Source organism: Adiantum capillus-veneris, chromosome 14 (genome assembly GCF_014529385.1).
Source record: "Adiantum capillus-veneris isolate H3 chromosome 14, ASM1452938v2, whole genome shotgun sequence".
Lineage (NCBI taxonomy): Eukaryota > Viridiplantae > Streptophyta > Polypodiopsida > Polypodiales > Pteridaceae > Adiantum > Adiantum capillus-veneris.
In genome coordinates, this window is record NC_140944.1 from 38,201,839 (window position 1) to 38,225,623 (window position 23,785).

Sequence of the window (23,785 nt, forward strand, 5' to 3'; positions counted from 1 at the left end):
GTATCTAAAAAATCACAAAATAAATCTCCTAGCATTTGTTCTTACTATATACGTGCCACAACACGACAACGCAGTGACCAAAAAGTGCACCAAATCCCAGTTTACTCTATTGAACCAGTTCAACAAAGCCAAAAAGAAAACTCCGTTGTTCTCATGCATAAACAAGACTAGCGGATCCACTATGTATGTTTTTTCCTAAATATCTGCACACAAAAGCAAGATCGCATGCCTAACATGATTAAATGATAGCGATTATATTGCTTAGTGGATATGGGTCAAAACTTAGGTAATTGAGGCCTTGGAAAATTTCCTAGGGTCCCTATTTATTTGGTTTTTACCCTCATTGCCTGAAAGACATGGGTCAAAACCAAGCGAATTAGGGCCTCAAAAAAATTTCAGGGTCCCTAATCGCTTGGTTCTGACCCTCATTATTGCAAAGACATGGGTCAAAACCAAGCAAATCGGATCCTTAGAAAAAAATTTAGGTTCCCTATCCACTTGGTTCTGACTTCCATTGCTGCAAAGATGTGGGTCAGAACGAAGCAAATTGTAGCCCTAAAAAATTTCCCTAGGCTCCTATTTGCTTGCTTCTGACCCCCAATACTGCAAAGACATGGGTCAAAACCATGCAAATCGGGACCTTGGAAAATTTCATTGGGTCTCTATTTTCTTGGTTCTGACCCCAACAGAGTGACCTATACTGAACTCAAAACATACCACATAGCAAAACCGATACCCATTGTAGTCACCATCTCTATTTCCAAATAGTAGTATTATTGCCCTTGCCTTCACTTTTTGCAATCTTTCTCTCAGCCACTTCTCTCCATCTTGCTCTCAGAGACCTCCAAAGCTTTGAGTTTGTTACGTATCGTGTTGCCATCCACCTCGATGCCATTGGATATTGCCTCCACAGGTTCTCTCTCTCTCTCTCTCTCTCTCTCTCTCTCTCTCTCTCTCTCTCTCTCTCTCTCTCTCTCTCTCTCTCTCCTGTGTGTTTCATCTTTGTGCACACTAGAGACTCTGGATCATGGGGTTAGGGAACCAGGGAACAACACTTCAAGGGAAAGTAGTCATTAGGGTTATAAGGTTTGGGTTTTGAGTAGTAGAGTAATGTTGTGGTCAGTATAAGGTTTGGGTTTTGAGTAGTAGAGTAATGTTGTGGTCACATGATGGATAGTAATCAGTAAGTTATTAATGCTACTATGCCAAAATTGGCATAGTTACAAATGGCCTTGCATGGTTTCATATAAGACAAATAGGGAGATTCTCTAGGCATAGTTGTGAGGTTCAATGTATAGTTAGGAAGTTCAATGAAAGAATAACTCCTCCTTGCGTGACTGTGCAAGGGTATGGTTATTCATTTAATGCTATGTTTGGGCATAGTGGGCTTAGTTATTTATTATTTTTGTTAACCAATCCTCGTCTGGACATAGCCTAAGTAAAGGCATACTTGTAACAAATGTTTGTTGGCCATGGATCACAGCAAGGTAAACACGGACCTTGGGGGATTCTCCAAGCTCTCTATTCTCTTGGTTCTAAACCTCTGAGCTACAAATACATGGACACAATGTGACTTGTAATGACATTAAGGTATGGGTCAGAATCAGGAGAACAATGGCCATGGGGGATTCTCCAGGCCTCCTATTTTCCTGGTTTTGACACCCATTAGGTGACTTGTAATGACCTCAACACACAGGTCAGAATCAAGCAAATATGGACCTTGGGTGATGCTCCATACTGAAGGGGAGGAGTTGGGAGCACAGCGGAAGAGGAATACACACGCACACACTCACACACACACACACACCACCATAGCCACACATATGTTGAAGAGGGAGAGCCAACACATACCGTGTGCCGCCTTTCTTTCTTCTCTATCTTATGCACTAAGGCACAATACACATTGTACTTAGTGTTAGTGTCTCACACAAGTGTATAGTTGTACACTTAGGGTTAGTAGTAGTTAGTGATGGACGGTCGTCCACATGGCCATTAAAAATAACATTCTCCCACTTGATGGCCAATGTGGGAGACTACAAGAATGAAAGAGAAGCACTCTTTACCTAATGAGTGCATCACTAAAACCGATGGTTGGAGAGACTTTTAGTGAGTGCATCCACTGTGTTCTCTGATGTAGGAATCTTCACTAAATCAAGGCTCTTGTTTGCCAGCATTCACGAGTGAAGTGATAATGCACATCAATGTGTTTCGGTCTCTAATGAAACACTGGATTGTTAGCCAAGGCAATAGCACTCTGATTGTCATAATGAAGAACTGGTGTACCTTGCTTCAATCCAAGATCTTTCACTAGGCGAACAAGCCAAATAGCTTCTTTGCATGCTTCACTCAATGCAATATACAATGCCTTTGTGGTAGAAATGGACGTACAATCTTGAAGAACAGATCTTCAACAAATAGAAGAACCAACAAATGTGGTTTTGCTGATTTATGACTGTCAACACAACCTGCATAATCACTGTCTACAAATCCCTGAATGGATGACTCTCTACGACCATAGCATAACTATCTATCTGCAGTGCCACTCAAGCAGTATCTGAGAATTGACTTGACAATGATCCCAATGCTTTAAACCAGGGTTAGATACAAATTTGTTGTCAACTCCCACTGCATGTGCAATGTCAGGTCTTGTAGCCACCATGGCATACATGAGACTACCACAAACTGAAGCATAAGAAACCTTAGCCATTGCAGCTTTTTCCTCAGTAGATTTGAGATAGTCATTCTTGCTAAGTTTTAAATATGCAGGCAATGGAGTGCTCAATGCCTTCCCCTTTTTCATGCTGAAACAATCAAGGACCTTGTGGACATACTCTTTTTGAGAAAGGTACAACAACCTCTTCTTACGGTCACGAGTAATGTGCATACCCAAAATGTGATTGACTTCACCGAAATCTTTCATGTCAAATTGACTTAGCTTGGTTTTCAAGACATTAATGTCCTTCTTGGAATGACCAGCAATAAGCATGTCATCTACATAAAGGATAAGCATAATAAGTTGTCCATTGGATTGTATTTTCACGTAAAGACATGGATCCTCATTACTGCGCTTATAGCCTAGGGAATGCATATATGCATCAAACTTTTGATACCATTGCTTGGATGATTGCTTCAAGCCATAGAGACTTTTCAGAAGCTTACACACCAAATGTTCCTTGTCCTTTAGCAAAAACCCTTCAGATTGCTGCATAGATCTCTTCCTTGAGATCACCATGTAAGAAAGTTGTAATGACATCCATTTGATCAAGCTCCCATCAGTGGCAACCAAAGCAGGCAACATTCTTAGTGTGGTCATCTTCACCGTTGGAGAAAAGATTTCTTGGAAATTGACACCATATTCTTGATTGAAACCTTTGGCCACTAAACGAGCTTTGTAATTGTCAATCTCCTTCTTGTAAACCCATTTACAAGGCAATGCTTTCCTACCTTTTGGCAATGGAACAAGTTTCCATGTTTTATTCTTTGCAATGTTGGACATCTCCTTCTTCATAGCATGTTCCCACCGAACCTTGTCATTGGCTAGCATAGCCTCTTTGTAACAAGAAGGCTCACCACTATCTGTTAGTAAAACAAAATCCATGCCTGGAACAAAACATTCGTACGGATGTGAGACTCTTTGAGATCTCCACAGTTGATCAAAACTCGTACTAGCCTGTATAGTAATTGGCTCGGGAGCTATTTAGACAGGAGGTGATATATTAAAAAATGTCACTTTCCAAAATTCAACCTCTTTCACTGGTTGTATATGCATCTTAGTCTCATTAAAGACAACATCACTGCTACGGATCATTGAGATCGACTTTTCGAATCCCATAGAACGATAGCCAAATTGACCATCTACACCATAGCCAATGAAGATGCATTTCCTAAACTTAGGATCTAGCTTAACACGCAACTCCTTGGGTACATGTGCATAAGCTTCACAGCCAAATGTGTGGAGTTTTTCATAAGACAATTTATGTCCTGACCATAACTTCAAAGGTACACGAAACTGTAATGAAGCATGTGGAGATCTATTGATCAAGTGCACCACTATGTATAATGCTTCAGCCCAAAACGCTTGCGGTAAATTTTCCTGTGATAGCATAGACATAATCCATGGTCGTATTCATTTGTTTCGCAACACCATTTTGTGCAAAGGTATAAGGAGTTGTAAACTCACGCTTAATTTCCCTACTTGATCAAAGTCGGTAAACTCTTTGGAGACATATTCTCCACCATTGTCTGAGCGCAAAGCTTTCAACTTATGTTCAGACTAAGTTTTAACACTAAATAAAAACTTCTTGAAGCAAGAAAAGGTCTCATCTTTAGACTTCATGGCGTAGACCCAAACATGCAGTGTTGCATCGTCAATGAATGTAACATAATAGGATGCACCACCATGGGATTTAGAAGGCATAGGCCCACATAAATCACTGTGTACAAGCTCTAAGGATTTTCTTTCTTTGTCAAAAGAATGTGTACAATATGTCTGTGTTTGCTTTCCATATTGATAGTGCTCACAAGAGAAAAAATCAAAAAATGACAAAGACGGTAAGTAGCCCAAAGGAGAGAGTGTCTCCATTCCTTTCTTTGACATATGTTCTAACTAGCTATACCACATAGTAACGGTTGGCAGCTCGGTTATAGAAAGAACACTGTTTTTATCAGATACATAAAGAGGATAAAGTGAACCAACTTTAGAACCATGGGCTATAATAAGATGACCCTTCTCAACACGCCAGGGTTGCTGATGAAAAGTGACTTTGTAACCCAAGTCATCAAGACGTCCAACCGAAATTAGACTGTGTGTCATGGCTGGAACATGACGCACATTATGGATGATAAACTTCACCCCATTTTCCATAACAATGGCAATATCACCTACGCCAAAAATGTCACAAGAGTAACTGTCACCAAGTGTAACAGAGCCACTGGTTTCCTCGTATGTAGTAAACCAATGCATATGAGGTGTGACATGCAACGAAGCACCCGAGTCAAGAATCCATGTATGGGATGCTTCACCAATAACAAGGAGTTCAGCTGGCATAAAACTCTGCAAAGATAGAGTTTCCTATGCATCATAAAAGATATTATTATTTTCAATCAACATATTAATGTCTTGCACATCATTGTCATCCTGAACTATGTTCATTTCTTCAATCTTAACCGAACTCTTTGGTTTCTCCTCTTTATCATCATAATCTTTGCCCTTCTCTTTGTCACGCTTCCAAGCATAGCAATCCTTCTTTATGTGACCAAACTTATCACAATAATGGCATTGAACATTGCGGCGACCACGAGACTTTGATCTACCCTTTGATGCATCTCTGTTGCCCTCTTTCTTAACCTCACGTTGCAAAAAATGGCCCTTACGTTTCTTATCATCCCTTTTCACATAATGATCTGCGTCATAATGCGAGCTAGTCATGGTCTTCCAACGCATCTCTTTTGACAAAAGTGCACTAGTAACATCATCGTACTTTAGCATACCATTAGGAGCAGAGTTACTAATAGCTGTACAAAAGATATTCCAAGAGGGTGGCAACGAATAAAGTAAAAAGGTAGCTTTCATCTTATCATCAATGGTCATGCATTGTGCACACAAATATGGGAAAAAAGAGAATCAAAATCATTGATATGGCTGGCAAAGCTAGCTGACTCCTTCATACAAAGGTTGAAGTTTCGGCATCAGGAAAACCTTATTGCTAGCCGTACCCTTTTCATAAGTGTCGCATAATTTCTGCCATAAAGCATGAGCAGTCTTGCATTCTACCACTAAAATGTATACCGATTCACCAAGGTGCAGTCTAATCGTAGACCCGCATAGCTCATCAAGCTCCTCCCACTGAAACCGAGTCATGTGCATATCTTCAGTTCTGGCCCATAGGCAATAGGCAACTTTTGCTTCTTTTGGACAAGCACATAATGCATTTGGTTCTTCCAAAGCTGAAAATTAGTGCCATCAAACTTCTTTATGTCATAAATGTCATAGTCTTTGCTAGTATTCATGGTGACAAAACTACCAAAAGATTCTGAAAAAATTTCAGAGTCTGCTTTGTATTTGGGACTATGTCAACCAAAGTACGAGACAAAATGCCCAAATATGTCACTCACAAAGCATATAAGAGGGCAATGCCTCTCAAAACCACACTATATGAAGATCAACTAAGGTGCATAAACTGTCAAATTGACCATAGACCGCCAACTTAGCGTCAAAAGCACCTATACCACTCTATACATGTCCTATGGCGAGGCCTCGTAAGGGATGCTCCAGCTACCTCACCTAAGGTATCTCCACATTTGAGAATACCCCAGCTCAATGAAAACCTCACGCTATCAACCCTTAATAGTGTAGGTTATGCAGCAAAACGTATAGCGAAGTCTCAAAATGGCTATCTTCCGGACCAAATCTCAGAAATGACCGAGACTTTTGATCTTTTGATTATAACAAAAATTTAGTCCCATAACTAGGTTATGAAGCTCAATTTCTTGCTAAAATGATTTTTTCCCTATCCATACACCTTGAAATCTATGCAAAATCTTATTTTGATGAGGTTATATCAATTTATAAAAATTTTGTTAAAACTGCACTAAATTTCTATGATTTTTTCATCTTAAAACTTATCATTATAATCTTAATTTGGTAAGTAAAATTTGGCTATGTTCTTCACCTCATAGCTGACCTTAGATATGAACGTAACATATGAAATTTTTTTCTAGATTCACCAAATAATTATAACAAGCTACTAAAAAAACAGGACACTTTAGTGTTTCAGGACATTTGAGTGTCCGATTATAGAACTAGTGTTAAAGGAAACATTTGACTCTTGCTTCTCTTATGAATGTAGCATTCGAAAGCTTTGGCAGCAATGATTCTCTTTGTAATTTATTTTGAGACTTTTTAAACTAATGCTTTTAAGAGTGCCTTGTAGCCCATATGTGAGATTCTACTCTCATCAAGTATTGCTTGCACTTCCATTGGTTATAGCTGATTCTCCTTCATGGAAGTAAAGAGCCTCCCTTTTCATTTATTAATTCTTTTCTGAGTTATATCTCTTCAATTACTTGTTTTGGAACTAGACAAATGAAATGTACTTCGACATTGGAACCTACTATGTTCGAGTTTGGATATAGCAAAGATCTGCAATGATAGCACTATGCGTCATGATAAATAAATAAAAAGTGTAAAGCATATATAGGATACAAAAGTAGAAACAAACTTTGAGTTATTTTAAAGCTCATATCGTTTTTTCGACACGCCACTACCAATGTTTATATTCTATATATTGCATAGATCTCGTTTTCTTTTCCGATGCCCAAACATAATGTCTTTCTTACGCAAACTTGTGATCTTCTTATCAAGGCTTTGGCTTGCCTCTCTATTTGATAAAACGTTCTGAGTGCATATGTCGTTCAGTTTCTTCAGGTGTATGCTCTCCACCGCTAGAAAGTCTCTTTTCTTTTCTGCATTCAATCATCCTGGCATTTCCAAATGATGAGTGTAGTTCAATAACCCTTCCTTGCCATTGCCTCTAAAATGTAAAAGGTTAGTGATATTAGCAAAGGGACATCTATGGTAGGATCCTTTGGGTAAATAGGTCCATTCATCCACAAATTTAAATGATGTTCTTTGTTCATCCTTCTAAGTTCTTTCTTTCCTCAAGATAAGAAAGACTCCCTCCTACGTTTTTGCAATGATGCGTAGTCTTGCAATGTATCAACGTCAAGATGATGTGTGTTCTTTCTTTGTAAGTCTTGAAGATGAAGAGGTTGAGGATTGCAAGTTTAAATTGGTGGTTTCATCGCAAGAAGAAACGTTCTCCATGCTTAGAGTTGATAAACACTCTTGAAACTGATGAAATATCTGAAGTTTTGAGAGGGAAGGCTTGTAAGTTCACGTTTGAAATCATTATAGTCCCATGTTTAGAGTTGAGAGCTCGGGACTGATGAGTGAAATTAAGTTTTTTGGAGGGAACGCTTGTAAGTTGACGTTTCAAACATTGATCATATGGTTAGTTGGATTCCTAATAAAAGAATGAAAAATATAAAAAGAAAGACAATGACTACCTAACAAACAATGTCGCTTTGGCTTTTTATTAGTTTAAAAAAGTATCACCTAAAATATTTTCACTCTCTCTAAGCCGACGTGAGACTTCTTATAGGACCCAAAAGTGAGTCCAAATTTCTCCTAATGGGACCTAGGAGCCCCACATGGACAAGGGTGATTAGTGCCATTAAGAATAGCATTCTAAAACAAAAAGACCCAAATGGAGCTCTCATCTGAAAATGCCAGATTAGAAACTAAAAACCAAAGAAAATTTCAATGCTTGACCCCAAGAATCAAACGTATGTCTACCTGCCTCCCTTTTTCAGAAAAGCTTGTTTTAGAAAGCCAAATTCTGTCTACATTGACGACCTTTTCTACTATGAAATTTTCATATGTGGTCCTGCTGTTGTAGCAAATTGCAGCGCAATTTTCTATAAATCATTCTGAAATCAAGTAGCAAAACACGTGTAATACACCATGTAATGCAACATTTTGCAGAAGTGTTCTTTTTGTTCCTGCATCAGATAAGAATTCAGTCCTCCCCTTTACAACACACACTCAAATTGTGTGAGCTCAAAACAGTGTCAAAACAATGAAAGATACCTGCTGTGGAGCATGATCAGGAACCATAAAGATAATAAGCAAAGCTACTACACACGGTCGAAAGTTACCATTGCATAAGGAGAGTCCTTAATGGTCATGTCAGTTAACATCACTAACAACAATATTCCCCTTTGCTATCTTTGCAGTATGCCTAACAACAGATGTTTCGGCTTTCCTATGTTTCTAAATAGTCATGCCAGTTAATAGTACACGCACGTGACATCCCCTTTTCATTACTAGTGAATCTCCGAGGATCAGCAAACATTCCATTACCTTTACTGATGGAACCAGTATTGCATTTAAGATATGAAGCCAACCACTTCTCAGAGATACGACAAAGTAACAGAGTCTTTTAAAAGAACTAGACATGTCCCAGAACACCTCGTCTGAGTCTGAATAATACCTTTCCTGCAAAAATTTTGACCAACCTGGCTTCAAGACAACCTCTTGGCTTGGCGCATGCTGTATATCACGAGCACAAACCTCATGAATCATATTTTACATATCAACTTGCAAACTAGATCCTCACTGCTTTCATTCCGGCTTGGATCTCTTTTGCCTTCTCTGCCATGCCAGCTACTGCATATATATTTGCCACTAATACATAAGCTGCTTCTGCACACTCATCTAGATCCACCAACTGTTCAAACACCCAAGTTCCCACATTGACGTCTGCCCATTCCACACCTGCGCCCAAGAGAGAGAGCCGAATTGCAGAGGTAGCAGAAAAAGGCATTCCCTGAATCACTTCTACTGCCTTCACTAGGTGCCCCGCACGTCCAAGAAGATCTACCATGCAGGCAAAACATACTACATCAGGCTTCAAACCATATGCAGTTCCCATAAGGTCAAAAAGTTCTTGGCCGTTTTCCACTAAGCCAAGATGATTGCACATATTCAACAGGCAAGAAAATGTCACCATGTCTGGAAGGATTCCCTCACACTGCATTTGCACAAAGCATCCCAGTGCCTGCTCACTGTGACCTTCTCGCGCATATCCTGCAATCAAGGTGTTCCAGGAGACAACGTTGCAAGAAGGGAGATTCTGTACAACACTTTGCGCCCCTGCAAGTCACTGCACTTGACATACATGTTCACAAGAGCACCACCTAGCACTATACTACGCTCAAGCAAACCCTGCCTCGAAATATCCTTGTGAATTTTCTTTCCCTTCTGAATGGCTCCAAGCACAGCACAGGCTTTCAAGAGGCTCAGATACGTCACTTCATTTGGTTGCATACCTTCACATTGCATTTGCTCAAAGCATTTTGAAAGCCTGCTGCCCTTGGCCCTTTTGGGCATAACCTGAAATCAGCGCACTCCAAGAGACAACATCCCGACGTGGAAGCTTTTTCATAACTTTTTGTGCTTGAGGAAGGGAACCACACTTAACATACATCTCCACAAGAGCGCCACCAAGCACTAAATTTTTCTCCAGCAAACCCTGCTTTGAAATCTCATCATGAATTTGTTTTCCCTTCTTGATGTTTCTGATTACAGCACATGCTTTCAAGATGCACACATAGGTCACTGCATTTGGAAGAATGCCTTCAAGCTTCATTTGTTTGTAACAGTCTAGAGCATTCCCTGTTGTGCATATCCTGAAATTAAAGCTGTCCAAGAAATGACATTGCGAGATGGCAGCTTCTGTAGGACACTTTGTGCCTTAGGAAGAGCACCACATTTGACATACATGTCCACAAGAGCACCCCCTAGTGCTATATCTTGCTCCAGCAACCCCTGCCTTGAAATTTTATCATGGATTTGCTTTCCCTTGTCAAGGTCTCCGATCACAGCACACGCTATAAGAATGCACAGAAACGTTGCTGCATTCGGAGGAATGCCCTCCTGCTGCATTTGTTTGAAACAAGTTAAAGCCTCTTGAACTTGCCCCTTTCGAGCATACCCTGTGATCAGTGCATTCCACGAGACGACATCACAAGAAGGGAGCTCCTCTAGGACCTTCTTGGCATGCAAAAGAGCACCACACTTAGCATACATGTCCACAAGAACACCACCGAGTACCACGTCATGCTCCAACAACCCTTGCCTCGAAATCTCATCGTGAATTTGTTTACACTTGTTAATATCTCCAACAACAGCACATGCTTTCAGAATGCACACATAGGTCCCGCCATTTGGGCAAATCCCCTCCCCCTGAATTTGGTTGGAACGGTCCAAAGCATTGAGGCCCTGCCCCTCTCGGATATAGCTTGCTATTAATGTATTCCATGCGATAATACTTCTGCTGTTATGTACGCCAGGTAATTCTTGTGCCTTCTGTAACTCGCCACAATTCGCATACATGGTAATCAAAACATCTGCGTAGTTTTTCTCAACAACTCCCCTTTTTTGAAGCTCGTGATGTATTTTGATGCCTCTTGAAAGATCTTTATTATTACTGCATGTCCACAATAGGGAGACCGAAAACGCATCCGCAGTTGTCCACGGAAATCACAGGACAGGAGTATTTGGAGCGTCAGAAGGAATTGTCATGCAGGAAATTCTTCAGGGGTATGGATGATCGCACCAGCAAGCCACACCCAAGCCACAGCCCTGTGGATAGACAGCCATACGAATCTGTCTTGGGTCGAAGACAGGTCCTCACGCGGTGCAGGCTGGGAGTAGAGCAATGCATTGGAAAAGAAAGCAGCCAAGGCCTGGTGGATGAAAAAGTTCTCGTATCATTGGCAAGTTGTCTCTCCACAGGCACCATTCCTGCTTGAGAAATAGTGGAAGATCAAAACGTAGTCTGCTAAAACGTATAAGGGTGGCTTCACAGCCCGTCCATCACAAGGGCCCTACATGTGACTGGACTGCTATCGTGCGCCCTTCAACTTCCAGTGTGAAGTAGCTCCGGACGCCCATTCTGATGTTGCGAAGTCTTATTGGTTGCTTTTCTGTTTTTTCGAGCACGTCCGGATGTTTCTGAAGCCGTGTCAAGCACGGGTGCTAGCTAGGGTAAAACCCCCAACTTAAGGCCACCTAAGGGGCTTCGCAAATTGCAGCCAGCATACTCCACCATTTTCAGGTTGGATGAGCACAATTGGAAGAGCTCAACAACGCCTACCTACAGTAAAAATCTCGCCCACGAACGATGCTTCTACAGCGACGCACAACGTCGTCGAAGATTTTTTGTGTAACAAAAATGGACATGAGTGGAAAGCCACACGAGGGGGTTATTATGGGACATGGCAACCAACAAGGCTTGAACCTAGATCCAACGGCAATGATTTTAAGTTGAGTTGAGCTAACCACCTCACCACAAGGCCACTTGTGTCCCTACATTGGACCTTTACAATTTTAAACTTGGGGAGTCCAGGGTCCCATTAAAGGGGGCCGGATTTTTATTGGCCCCTTTACCCTAGTGCTGAGGAAAGAAATGGGTCAATGAGAACTTGCGCCCAGTGCCTTTTCCATTCACACAAGGCGGTGCCCAAGCGCACATCCTACTTGGGTGGACTACTAAGTCCCACCCTCCCTCGTCTATAAAAGACACGCCCAAAGCAGAGGGATCCACAGTGGGGAGCCTATTTTTTAATCTTATGGAGATAGGATCAACAGTGGATTAAACCCTCCGTAGATCCCTCTACTTTGGGCGTGTCTTTTATAGACAAGGCTCGCCCATCCTTGCTTGCGACCAATTGGAAGCGCTAAAACCTGGCAGCCATCTTTGTTGTAGGAAATGGATGCCGCCTGCGTCTGACTGTAGAGGAGGTCAAGGCAGTGGCGTTCTGCAAAACTGGCTGCCCAAGCAAAACTAGCTCACCCATGGCTAGCCTACGCAAGACTTTGACATGCGTGAGAGAATTCACCATGCAATTGCCAATTGGAAGCTATTAGAGAAAAATATCATCCTTGCAAGTACCTTGGTTGATATGTATGCCAAATGTAGTGCCCTCTTTGATTGATATGCATGCCAAATATGGTGTTGTCACAAAAACACAAGAAGGTTTTGATGGGCATCCTCTCTAGGATGTCATCTCTTGGAGCGAGTCGATTGTAGGATATGGTCAACCTGTGTTGGGGTCAGCCTAACTTGGGCGGACATTGTGAATTGGACACCGTGTATGCACTCTTGTACACGCCTTTATAAGGCTCATCAAACTTTAATTGGAACTCTCTTACATTTTGTACATATTAGAGTGTTATCTTCTTTTTCTCCTCTCATCTCTTGTCTACGCTCTCATTCTCCATAGCTATGTCTCTTAGGGACGCAGTCCGCTTCCCTTACAACTGGTTTCAGAGCTTTCGGACAGTCTTGGGAGCATTCTGTAGCTGAGGAGGTCAAGAAGAGGCTTGTGAAGGAGTTGAGAAGCAAGTGATTGGACAGTGCAAAGCTTGGTGCAGAGGCAGCCAATGGAATAGCCTCAGCTGATGCTTGAGCGGCCAAAGGCCAACGAGAAGAGAACTAGCCGCAGGAGGGTCCAGTAGGATGCCCTCGTTTGCAACAGACTATTGAGGAACTCATTGAGCTGGGATAGTGCAAGAGTAGCACTTCAACAAATTTTGCAGGGCTTCAAGCAGAATTGATGGCGGTTGAGAGCCAGCAAAGAGCCATTGCAGCACCTACTCCAAAGCGGCTCAACTAGAGGTTAGTCGAATGCCCACTTCACTGCTGCTGAAGTTTTTTGAGTAAGGGATCAAAGCAAGACAAGGTTTTACCTTTAGTCTAAAGGCAGTCTTGATTTCGTGAAGAGTGCAATCATGAGGAAGGCCCAGAATTTGGAAGAGGCTCGCGTGCGAGGCATCTCTAGAGCTGGAGAGCTTGCATCTGACGTCAAGTAGAGGACGACATGAAAGGGAGGGTAGGAGACTAAAGTCATGTGAAGCTTCTCTTGGTGTCGAGGAGAATAGAAGGAGTGTACAAACTGTTGAGTGTAGCGCTCAACATCTACAGTGCTTGGCGCACACACACACACATCCGATCTAGAAGCCTGCAACTCGGGCAGCCACAGTCGACGAGGGGGCAACCTTCGAGCTCGCCATGTGCTGGCAGGGTCGGTAGTGTGGCAGTCTACGCCAGCATGGGATAAGGTCCCGAAGACCACGTGTGTGGGCCCTTGAGTTCATCAGCTATGATTTCAGCAGACCTACGTTTTCCTTCTCCCATTTTTATCATCTAAAATTAGGTGGCATTTGTTGTTTTATTTGCTAAAATCTTGAGTGGTTGTTCACACAGTCGTCCACACTTTCATTTGATGGTGAAAGTGCACATGTTATGTATGTCAAACGATCTTTGGTCGAGTCCTGCAATTGTCCCACACCTATTTAACTTGATAATCCCGACAAGTATGTTTGAATATCACTTGAGCGACAATTTGTATCCGCCTCTGTGTGTAGCAAAACGTCATCCGTCTATGTGAGTAGACATTGTTATAAAGGGATTAGACACTGCCCCGGCAAGTAAATTGATGCTGGCGGTAAGACCTTCCTGATGCGTAGCCCCGTCTTGTAAAACCACGCTCTCATGAGGTTATTGGGTAAACCTAAACCCAAGGTTAGCTAGAGTTACCCAAAAATTCTAGGGTTTGGGAGTAAACCAAAAACTCCGTGTTTGGCGGCTACGCCTACCTCCACCTACGAGAAAGGGGAGGCTCTCTTGGTAGCGTCAGGTTATGGGTACACCTAAAACCCTTGGTTGTGAGAAACCTAAAACTCACGGTTTACGAGTATACTAAAAACTCGTGGTTGGGAGTACACGTAAAACTCTTTGTGTCATGAGAGTGAGAGTCTAGATCTAGGGGGCGTCACGAGGATGATTATGCCAAGTTTGGCTGAAGGGGGCGATTGTTGGGGTCAGCCTAACTTGGGCGGACTTGGGCGGACATTGTGAACTGGACACCGTGTATGCACTCTTGTACACGCCTTTATAAGGCTCATCAAACTTTAATTGGAACTCTCTTACATTTTGTACAGATTAGAGTGTTATCTTATTTTTCTCCTCTCATCTCTTGTCTGCGCTCTCATTCTCCATAGCTATGTCTCTTAGGGACGCAGTCCGCTTCCCTTACAACCTGGCCATGGCAACAAAGATTTCGACTGTTTTTACCCCGTTTTACTAGATGTGAAGGGAATGTCTTTCTCCAATTGCAACCACCTATGCTTGCACCTCGATGGCTTGTGGCCTTACACAACATCTTCAAGTGCGTGAGAGAATTCACGATGTGGTTGCTAGTCAGGGGTTGTTGAAAAAACATGTAGGCAGTGCTTTGGTCTCTCTATACAATCATCTCTTCCTTGAAGACATGTAGCCTTACGCAAGACTTTGACATGTGTGAGAGAATTCCTAAAGGAAACGAGATCGCTTTGGCATGGAAATTGCGGCTATTTTAATTGAATGTGAAGTGAGGGTTTCTAGCGAACGATGTCTCTCAGAGTGCTTTTATAGTAGAATATGCTCAGCAAGGGCTAGCGAGGAAGCTCTAAACTATTTTTGATATATGCAATACGAACTGGGAAAGTCCTTGATGATCACTCTGTCTACGAACTATTTTTGATACATGCAATACGAACTGGGCAAGTCCTTGATGACCACTCTGTCTGAAATATTGTATGCCGGAATGTGTCAATTGTTCAATATGCCCAACATCATACAAAATGGTCTTGATGCGCATCCTCTCCAAAATTCCATCAGTTGCAACGTGTTGATTGCTGAATATGTTGAAAATTCATGTGGCAAAGAAGTTTCAACTAGATGTAAATATCTCGTATTGTCACCTTTGTATCTGATCCTAAGCACTATATGTCATAATAACTAATATCTAATTCTCCTAAATGATTTTCTCATGTTAAACTGATCATTTAATATGGGAACTGCCAGGGGAGAAAAAGCTAGAATATTGGTTAAGCTGGCAGACCACAGTAGGGATCCCAAGGAGGAAAAATACGGATCCAAAGGGGGGGCCATCTACAAAAGAGCAATGTGCAACAATGGGCTTAAAAGACCCTAAGGTTCAGCCCATTAAGACTTCCAAAATGCTAAGGTTCCAAAATTTAAAGGTTGTGTCCAAAAGTCAAACATTAGGAAAATTGGATGCTTTGTGTGTGCTCAAAAAGACTTCAAAGAGTCCTACTTAGGAGGGGGCGAGCCCTGGAAGTAGGGTATGAGAGAGAAACACACACACACACACACACACACACTCACTCACAAGCTCCTGCACACAAAGGGAATGAGGGACACATGTCAGCTCCCTAGCCTAGATGCCCACAAGGTGTACTCAAATCCTATTGGATGGCCATGGAGGTGGACCAATGAGAATTAGGCTAGAGTAAATCTAGTTTAATTAATTTAAAAACACTTAATAAAAGAACCAATAAGAATTAAGCTCCCTAGAAGACTATTGGACAGTCTCCCAAGGGGTCCAATGAGCATTCAGCAGCCCAATGGCTTGCCTGATTTTTATTGGCCAGGAGACAAATGGGTCCAATGAGAGTTTAGTTGCATTGATTAATTACCTAAAGCTCTCACAAAAGGGGAAAGGGGGACACATGTCAGAATGATATCACTTATGCTCTTGAAATCTCATTGGCTAAGCTTGGCATGGACCAATGGGACGTCAAGATCAACAAATAGCAAGAGGGGTCGACCAAGAGAGAGAGGGGGCTGATTTTCTCAAGGCATTATTGCGTACACACTCACACTTGTCCATGTGTGGAGTAAGAAGACTCTCTCTCTCTCTCCTTCTCAAGCTTTAATGGAAAGCTTATCACCTACTCCAAGCTTGTGCGAAGGGAGGCCTACATCAACAACTCTTGGCTTTGTGATGCAAATCCAACCAAGAGCCAAGCTTCAATGCATGCTCATCTCCTCTACCATGCTAATTACTAAGCTAAGCTATGCTAATATGAGTGATTTTGCGAGGAGATGTACATCTTTCTCGTAAGACTACTCCTTCTTCCTCTCAATCTACTCTCATACCCCGCTAGCTCTCACCATGTCTTCGAAGGTGTGTGAGGTCTTGGGTCTGAGATCGTGAGGGAATTGATGTTGTGTTTGATAAGTGTTTTTCTTAGAGCTTGAAGTTTCCATCTTCATTGCACTAGCTAGTATTGAAGGAACACACGGAATTGTATTGTGAAATGTCTCTCTTGATGGGAGAAACCATAATACAAAGTCATTTGGAGGGGGGACCGGCTTCATGTAAATCCGGTCCTCAACTGTTGTCAATAGCTTAATTTCTCTCTCTTTTGAAGTATTGTTAATGCTATCTAACTAGGTGTTTAATTTTTGTTGCTCTCTCCACCCAAGCACTCTTGTTATTCTCATTAGGAATCTATTCTAATGAAATGCTCACTATGTTCATGCTATTTTCCGCTACACACAAGTTACTAGGCCATTAAATGATACATTGGTATCACAGCACAAGGTTTCTCTTTTCTTGCTCAAGAAGGGAGGTCCTCAAGCTAGCTATAAATGGTTGGTACTATTAATTGCATTTGAGTAAGTAGAATAAGGATTTTTCAGCCTTGCAGTGTGCCTGCCTTCGTGCAGATAACGGGGCATCACCGTCGAGAGCTATGGTCTTAATAGTGGAGTCCTACGGGGCTTGCCTACGGATTAACCACTATTGAGATATTAAAAGCTTGACAGGAGCCGATGCTGTTCTGGTGTTGAACGACCCTCTCTTCTATTCCTTGCAATTAATGGTATTCAAGCCACGGGTACAGTAGCTTGAGTGATTTTTCTAAAGGGGTAAAGAGGAGTAGCAACTAGGGCTTGAAGTGCCAAAGTACACCTAAAAAGTTTATACCTAAAAGTTGTTAGAATGGCTGACAATAGTAAGGAGAGTCAAATTAATGTTGATAACTTTTATTTTGCTAATGAGCAGGCTACTAATGATTCCCCTATGCTTGTTAACTATCTTGTTTCTAGGCTTCAACAAGCCATGGGCAATCCATCCCTCCAAAGTAAAGTGCAACAGCAGCTTTGTGCTCATGGGATTCTCCAAACTCCCCACCATGACAAGAGAGCACCTAGAAAGCCTCCTTGTGAGACTTCCAAAAGAGACCTCTCTTCGATTCGGGAAGAAGAAGAGGTTCCATACGAAGGGCTCAAAAATTTGCTTCTTGACGACGCATCTCCTTCTCAAAGGAGAACTCAAGAGCTCTCACCGAAGGAACGAGAAAGAAGTGAGTCTCCTGCCACATTGGCGGAGATGGCTCCACGAAGACCGTGGGCTAAATGCTCTCCATCACCTCCAAAGCGGGGAAGACCATCGCACACTTCTCCACACCATAATTCAAAGAGGGATGACAAAAGCAAGAGAAGAAAAAGGAGAGAAGAGGAGACACTCTTCTCCATCTTCTTCATCCTCTTCCTCTTATGAAAGTGATGGTGTAGACAAAGAAGATCAAGGCAAGAAAGAGGTCACCCTCTTCTCCATCTTCCTCAAATTCTTCATCTTCTGAAGAAAGTGATGGTGCAACTTTTGAACCATCAAAAAGAAGAGTCCATAGGAAATCCTATGCCGCATGGAAGAGGTCGTCCAAGCCCAAGAAGTTCAAAGAGGGAGGGAAGAGCATCTCTTTCCTTACCTATGATGGCACCTTTGGTGCTACGGACAAAGTCTTGGCCTTTATTCCAACAATTCGATGCCGCGTTTGGAGATGAGGGCTTCATGGAGTCCTCTAAGCTACGCAATGTATCTATGCACTTTCAAAATTCCGCCAAGCAATGGTGGTCTAGCCTACGGGCCAACGGTGAAGCTCCACGAACATGGGAAGCTCTTAAAAGTTGGATTTTGGAGAGCAAAAGCAAAAATTTTATCCGGGCTTAAGTGAAGAAATGGTGAAGTACGTCAACTCCCAAAGGCCACACAACATATCGACGGTTATACACCATACTATGGTGGCTTCTTGAATCAATTTCCAAACAGGGGCTAAAAGAAATTCTAAGCCCACAGAAAACAAGGGTTCCAATGAGCCTAAGGGGAAGGACGATGTCCAAAAGTCTCCTAAGGGAAATTCCAACAAAGCTAACGAGAAGGGAGTTTACAAAGGCAAAAATAAACTCTCTCCTGAAGAGCTTGAATTTTATCGCAAGGATAACCGTTGTCTCAAGTGCGGCAAGCAAGGGCACGTGTACCGCGCTTGTCCCCAAAAGAACACCCGCCATGAGCCTCCTAGAGCTACCTTGGTCGAGATCCAAGAGGAGGAAACTCACCAAGAAGGATCGATCTCCTCTTTGCCATGCTTGGGGAAAGGTAAGATAACATGATGCTTTTATTCTCTTTGACCCTGGTTCTACTCACAATTTCATATCCACAGAGTTGGCCACCAAGCTAGGCATACAAGCCTGTGAGATGGGAGATGTCCTACCCGTAGATGGTGCTTTCAAGGGGCAAGAAGCTTCAGTCACTCCCTTAATCAGGAAATTGAGGCTCCATGTCCAAAGCTATGTGGACAAAGAGTACTTCTTTATCTCTCCTCTCAAGCATGAGGATGTAATCCTAGGGGCATCATGGTTTGATCGCATGGCTGCCAATGTTAAATTCCCTAAAAGGAGAATCTACTTTAGGTTCAGGGAAAAGGATATGTACATAGATGCTAAGCAAATGGGTAACACCATACCCATTGTACATACATAATCTTTTAACAAGTCAATAAAGAGCTCTATTTCTGTGTACATGATTTTTGTTAAAGATTCTCAAAATGAACCTAATGCTTTAACAAAAGAAAGTATAAACAATCACAAAGAATTAGAGTTATCCAATTTTCTCAAGGGGTTTCAAGATGTCTTTATTGACGACATCCCTTGTGAGCTACCTCCTAAACGAGGCAATGTGACCATGCAATTGAACTTCTTCCAGGAAGTTCACCACCTAATAAACCTCCTTATAGAGTTTCTCAAGCTCAACAAGAGGAGATTATGCGGCAAGTGCATGAGTTAGTTGAGAAGGGCATGGTTAGGCCTAGCTCATCTCCATTTTGCTCACATGTGCTATTAGTGCAAAAGAAAGACGGCACATATCGTATGTGTGTCGACCATAGAGCACTAAATAGGATCACTATTAAGAAAAGGTTTCCCATTCCACGGGTAGAAGACCTATAGGATAAGCTACAAGGGTCCACCCACTTCAGTAGGATTGACCTAAAAAGTGGCAATCATCAAATAAGGATAGTTGATCAAGACATTGTAAAGATTGCATTTCACACTACGTTTGGTCTTTACAAATATATTGTCATGCCTTTTGGCTTGACCAATGCACTAGCCACATTCAACCGCTTGATGGAGAAGCTATTCAAGCCTCATCAAACCTTTAATGGAGTGTTCTTTGATGATATCATCATCTACTCTAATTCATTAGACGAACACAAACAACACCTCCATGTAATATTTTAAGAGAGAATAAACTTTATGTTAATCGAAAGAAAAGTGAATTTTTCTTGCAAGAGATTCAGTATTTAGGTCACATTATCTCTCAAGATGGCATCTAAATGGATCCATCAAAGTTAGAGGTAATAAAAGGATGGCCTAAACCAAGGAATCTTCATGAACTAAGAAGCTATATAGGTATGTGTGCATACCATAGACACTTCATCGAAAAGTTCTCACTAATAGCAGGACCATTACATGACCTAACAAAGAAAAAAGTTAGGTATACATGGTCTGCCAAGGAGAACAATGCTTTCAAAAATCTTAAAGAAATGATTATCTCTCAACCTATGCTTACACTACTGGATCTCTCGAAGCCATTTGAGGTCCAATGTGACGCTTGTGGTGATTGCCTTGGAGTTGTTTTGCTCCAAGAAGGGCACGCCATAGCCTGTGAATGTCGAAGGCTCGATCCTATTGAGAAAGCTCTAGACATATATAAAAAGGAACTCCTCGCACTTCTACATGCCTTAGACTCATGGAAGCACTATTTATTGGGGACTCCTTTCATTCTACGAACGGATCACCAAAGTCTTAAGTACTTCATGACGCAAACCAAACTCTCCGACAAACAAATGAGGTGGGCAAATTTTCTTTTGCAATTTCATTTTCATATTGCTCACATTACTGGGCAAGCATAATCAAGTAGCCGATGCACTCTCAAGATGACCGAGAGTGAATGCGGTTTCCATAGCAACTCACAATGATCTATCTTCTATGATAGATGAGTATACTATTGATCCCAATTTTAGAGATGTGATTTCAGCCCTTGCATTAGGGAAGAAAGAGGAGCCATTTACTTTACAAGATGGTTATCTTCTCTATGGCAATAGACCATGTGTTACTTATTCACTACGTTAGAAAGTAATGTATGAATCTCATGCTCCTCCTTATGCAGGGCATAGAGGGATTTAGTCTACCCTAAATGGGATTGAAACATATTTCTATTGTCCTACCATGAAAGCAAACATACAAGAGTATGTTTCTAAATGTGTGGTATGCCAAAAGACGAAGTTTGATAGAGGGAAGCAACCTGGATTGCTTCAGCCTTTGCCAATCCCCAATTCACCATGGGAGAGCATATCCATGGATTTTATCTTTGTATTGCCTAAGTCTATCCATGGGAATACGAGAATATGGACGATAATAGACATGTTCAGTAAACAAGCTCATTTTATACCTGTCAAAAAGACTATCAAAGCCCATCAAATGGAAACCCTCTTCATTTCACAAATCTTCAAGTACCATGGCTTGCCAATGTCCATAGTGTCAGATAGAGATCCTAGAATGACCAGTAATTTCTAGAAGGGTCTCTTTGAGAATTTAGGGACAAGGCTAAATTTATCTTCGGCCTATCACCCACAAACGGATGGCCAAAGTGAAATAGCTAACCTAACAATTCTTGATCTACTAATCCTATGTAACAGAAGTAGATCAAAGGTCCCAATGGGAGAAGTACTTACCCTTAGTGGAGTATGCCTACAATAACACTGTACATACTTCCACGGGAGAAGCACCTTTCGAGGTAATTGAGGGAAGATAAAAAAGTCCCCCGCTATTGAAGGTACATGGGAAGATCTTCGCTGCAAATGAGTATAGCCGAGACCTATAAGAATCTTTCCAAAAGATTAAGGATGCTATCTCTATCTCACAACAAAGGCAAAAGGCTGCTACTGACAAGCACAAAAGAGCCCAAGCCTTTAAAGAAAATGATTGGGTCTTACTTAAATTTCCCAAGGCTCGATTAAGGCACACGACGGGCAAGAATCCTACGGGACACCAAAAGTACTATGCTAAGTTAGTAAAAAGGTACTATGGTCCCTTCCATATTCTTAGGCCAATCAATGATATGGCCTATCAACTCAAGTTGCCTAACCATTGGCTCATACACAATGCTTTCCATGTGAGCCTACTAAAGTCTTACAAATGGAGAGCCACCACAAGAACCAACTATTGAAGACCCACAGGAGATTGAGGACCAAGAAGAGATGCTGCAGCTCGAGCCACATGAAGACAAGGTATTAAGAGGCTGTCATGACAAGGGTAAGGCCAGGGAGTCACGGACTGGGCCAGGGGCCAGACTAGGCAGTGTGGACAAGGGAATCTGGCTAGGGCAAAAGGCTAGGAGCCTGCCTTTAATAGTGGGAGGTTGGGAGGTGGATTCCAGGGTCTAGTCACCCATGCTTTACATTGGTATCAGAGCGGGGAAGGAAGGAGCTATGGAGGAAAGGAGAATTTATAGATTTTGTTTCAATTTGCATGCATGCTCTCTCTTTCTCTCTCTCTATCTCTTTCTCTCTGGGCGAGCTTGTGTCATGCAAGGCATGGCCGTGGGAAATTGTGGGAAACCATCCCTACAGAGCCGAAAGAAGACTGCAGGAGCGACCGCTTGCACACAAGCCAGTGGCGAGGTCAACCTACGGGAAAGTCGGCCATGGGGCTAAGGAGAAATCTCGTTGAAGCCACGCTTGGTTTTGGAGCAGCACAGCGATGGAGACATCTCCCTTCGTCATCAGTGCAGACGGCCATCGCTGCTGTAGCAAAAATATATGTATTCTTTTTCTTTTCTTCTTTTTCCCTACCCAACTAAGGGCTTGGGCCCACAGGGCACAGTAGTGGGGCTCAATTTGGGTTCTAAGACCAAGCATGCCACATGCAACTTGCATGCACGGAATGTATCCAACAAGGTCTCCACATCTAAGCTTTTCCTACAGCATCTCTGTATTTTTCAAAATCAGAGAGTTTCGACAGGGTCAGCAACAAAAACAAGCGGCCGAACTCATAGATTTGGTGACGCCAGACTCGAGAATTTAAGGATCCCACAGGAGGGATCAAGCACCCTGCACGACAAGGTCATAGGTTGGCAGCTTGGAGAGGCTTCAAGGTGCATCCGCTAACTTTTAAGGTACTTCCGTTTATGTTTCGGCATTAGTTTTTGAATTTTTTATGCAATCATCTGCACTTTGTTTGGTTTTGTGAATTTTGACTTGTGCAATGGTTGTCGCCCAAGAGATAGGTAGAATTTATCAAGCAAGGTTTGAATGTTTTTACAACAATGCTCTTGTTCAAGTTAGTCACTTCCATTTCTTGGCATGGTTTGGCGAGTGTGCTTGATCATTCAGCTACAAATTTGCACGACTTTTTTGCATCTGCAGCACCTTTATCATTTGCATCATTTGTTTAATGCGTACCATGCTGCATTAAAAATTTGAAGATTGCCCACAAGCACGGCTTGTATTTACTTTTCAAATGATAAGTATTTGTTGAATGTATGCGTTTAGTATGATGCTACCAGCATACATTCTTGGCATAGTGATTAGACTCACGCATGGCTTGAGTCTATACCACCTTGACTTGAAACACAACTCGCCAACAGTTCATTTTGATGCAATGCATAGCCAATTTGCAGTGTTTTTGGACTCTCAATGAGATTGGCACATCCTGTTGCTCGACTTGATGCAGGGGGCAAGTTGCTCGGCATGGCCGACTCCTTGTCACTATTTCTAGCAACTTCCAGAGGATGCTTGCCACACAGTATTAGTTCATTCCAATTGAAATTGCTCGACAACATCAGTTGGCTATTAGAACTAACAGATTTTGGTGAAGCAAGGCTTCAATTTAGGGATCTTCAATTGCGGCTTCTCTCGTTTGGCATATGCTCTGAGCATACGGATTTGGGAGGGATTAGCCAATGAGCTTGCAAGTTATTTTATTTCGTGAACGATGGGCATATATAGATCAAGAGGGTGAGTTGTGTA

The 23,785-nt window shown here is 42.1% G+C and overlaps 2 protein-coding genes and 1 pseudogene across 2 annotated transcripts; all 3 read right to left on the bottom strand.

Moving 5' to 3' along the window:
• Positions 1 to 8,340: 8,340 nt before the first annotated feature.
• Positions 8,341 to 10,211, bottom strand: LOC147442221 (putative pentatricopeptide repeat-containing protein At3g28640). Its single transcript, XM_086528467.1, has one exon. The coding sequence runs from the start codon at positions 10,209 to 10,211 to the stop codon at positions 9,909 to 9,911; it is 303 nt and encodes a 100-aa protein (XP_086384593.1). The 3' UTR covers positions 8,341 to 9,908.
• On the bottom strand, positions 9,168 to 9,889 carry LOC147442222 (pentatricopeptide repeat-containing protein At5g56310-like). The gene is made up of 2 exons (XM_086529345.1): positions 9,787 to 9,889; positions 9,168 to 9,715 (listed from the first exon to the last, which is right to left on the bottom strand). The coding sequence occupies exons 1-2, from the start codon at positions 9,887 to 9,889 to the stop codon at positions 9,168 to 9,170; spliced, it is 651 nt and encodes a 216-aa protein (XP_086385471.1).
• Positions 10,212 to 10,225: 14 nt separating the features above from the next.
• LOC147442223 (pentatricopeptide repeat-containing protein At4g18520, chloroplastic pseudogene) lies at positions 10,226 to 10,957 on the bottom strand (annotated as a pseudogene).
• Positions 10,958 to 23,785: the final 12,828 nt, after the last annotated feature.

What these genes read in the sequence shown, in the direction of transcription:
- LOC147442222 (XM_086529345.1), bottom strand. Translation starts at nt 9,889, where the DNA reads ATGCAACCAAATGAAGTGACGTATCTGAGCCTCTTGAAAGCCTGTGCT. An exon ending in CAAGGATATTTCGAGGCAGG is followed by an intron (nt 9,716 to 9,786) that starts GTTTGCTTGAGC and finishes AGTGACTTGCAG; the next exon opens with GGGCGCAAAGTGTTGTACAG.
- LOC147442221 (XM_086528467.1), bottom strand. Translation starts at nt 10,211, where the DNA reads ATGAAGCTTGAAGGCATTCTTCCAAATGCAGTGACCTATGTGTGCATC.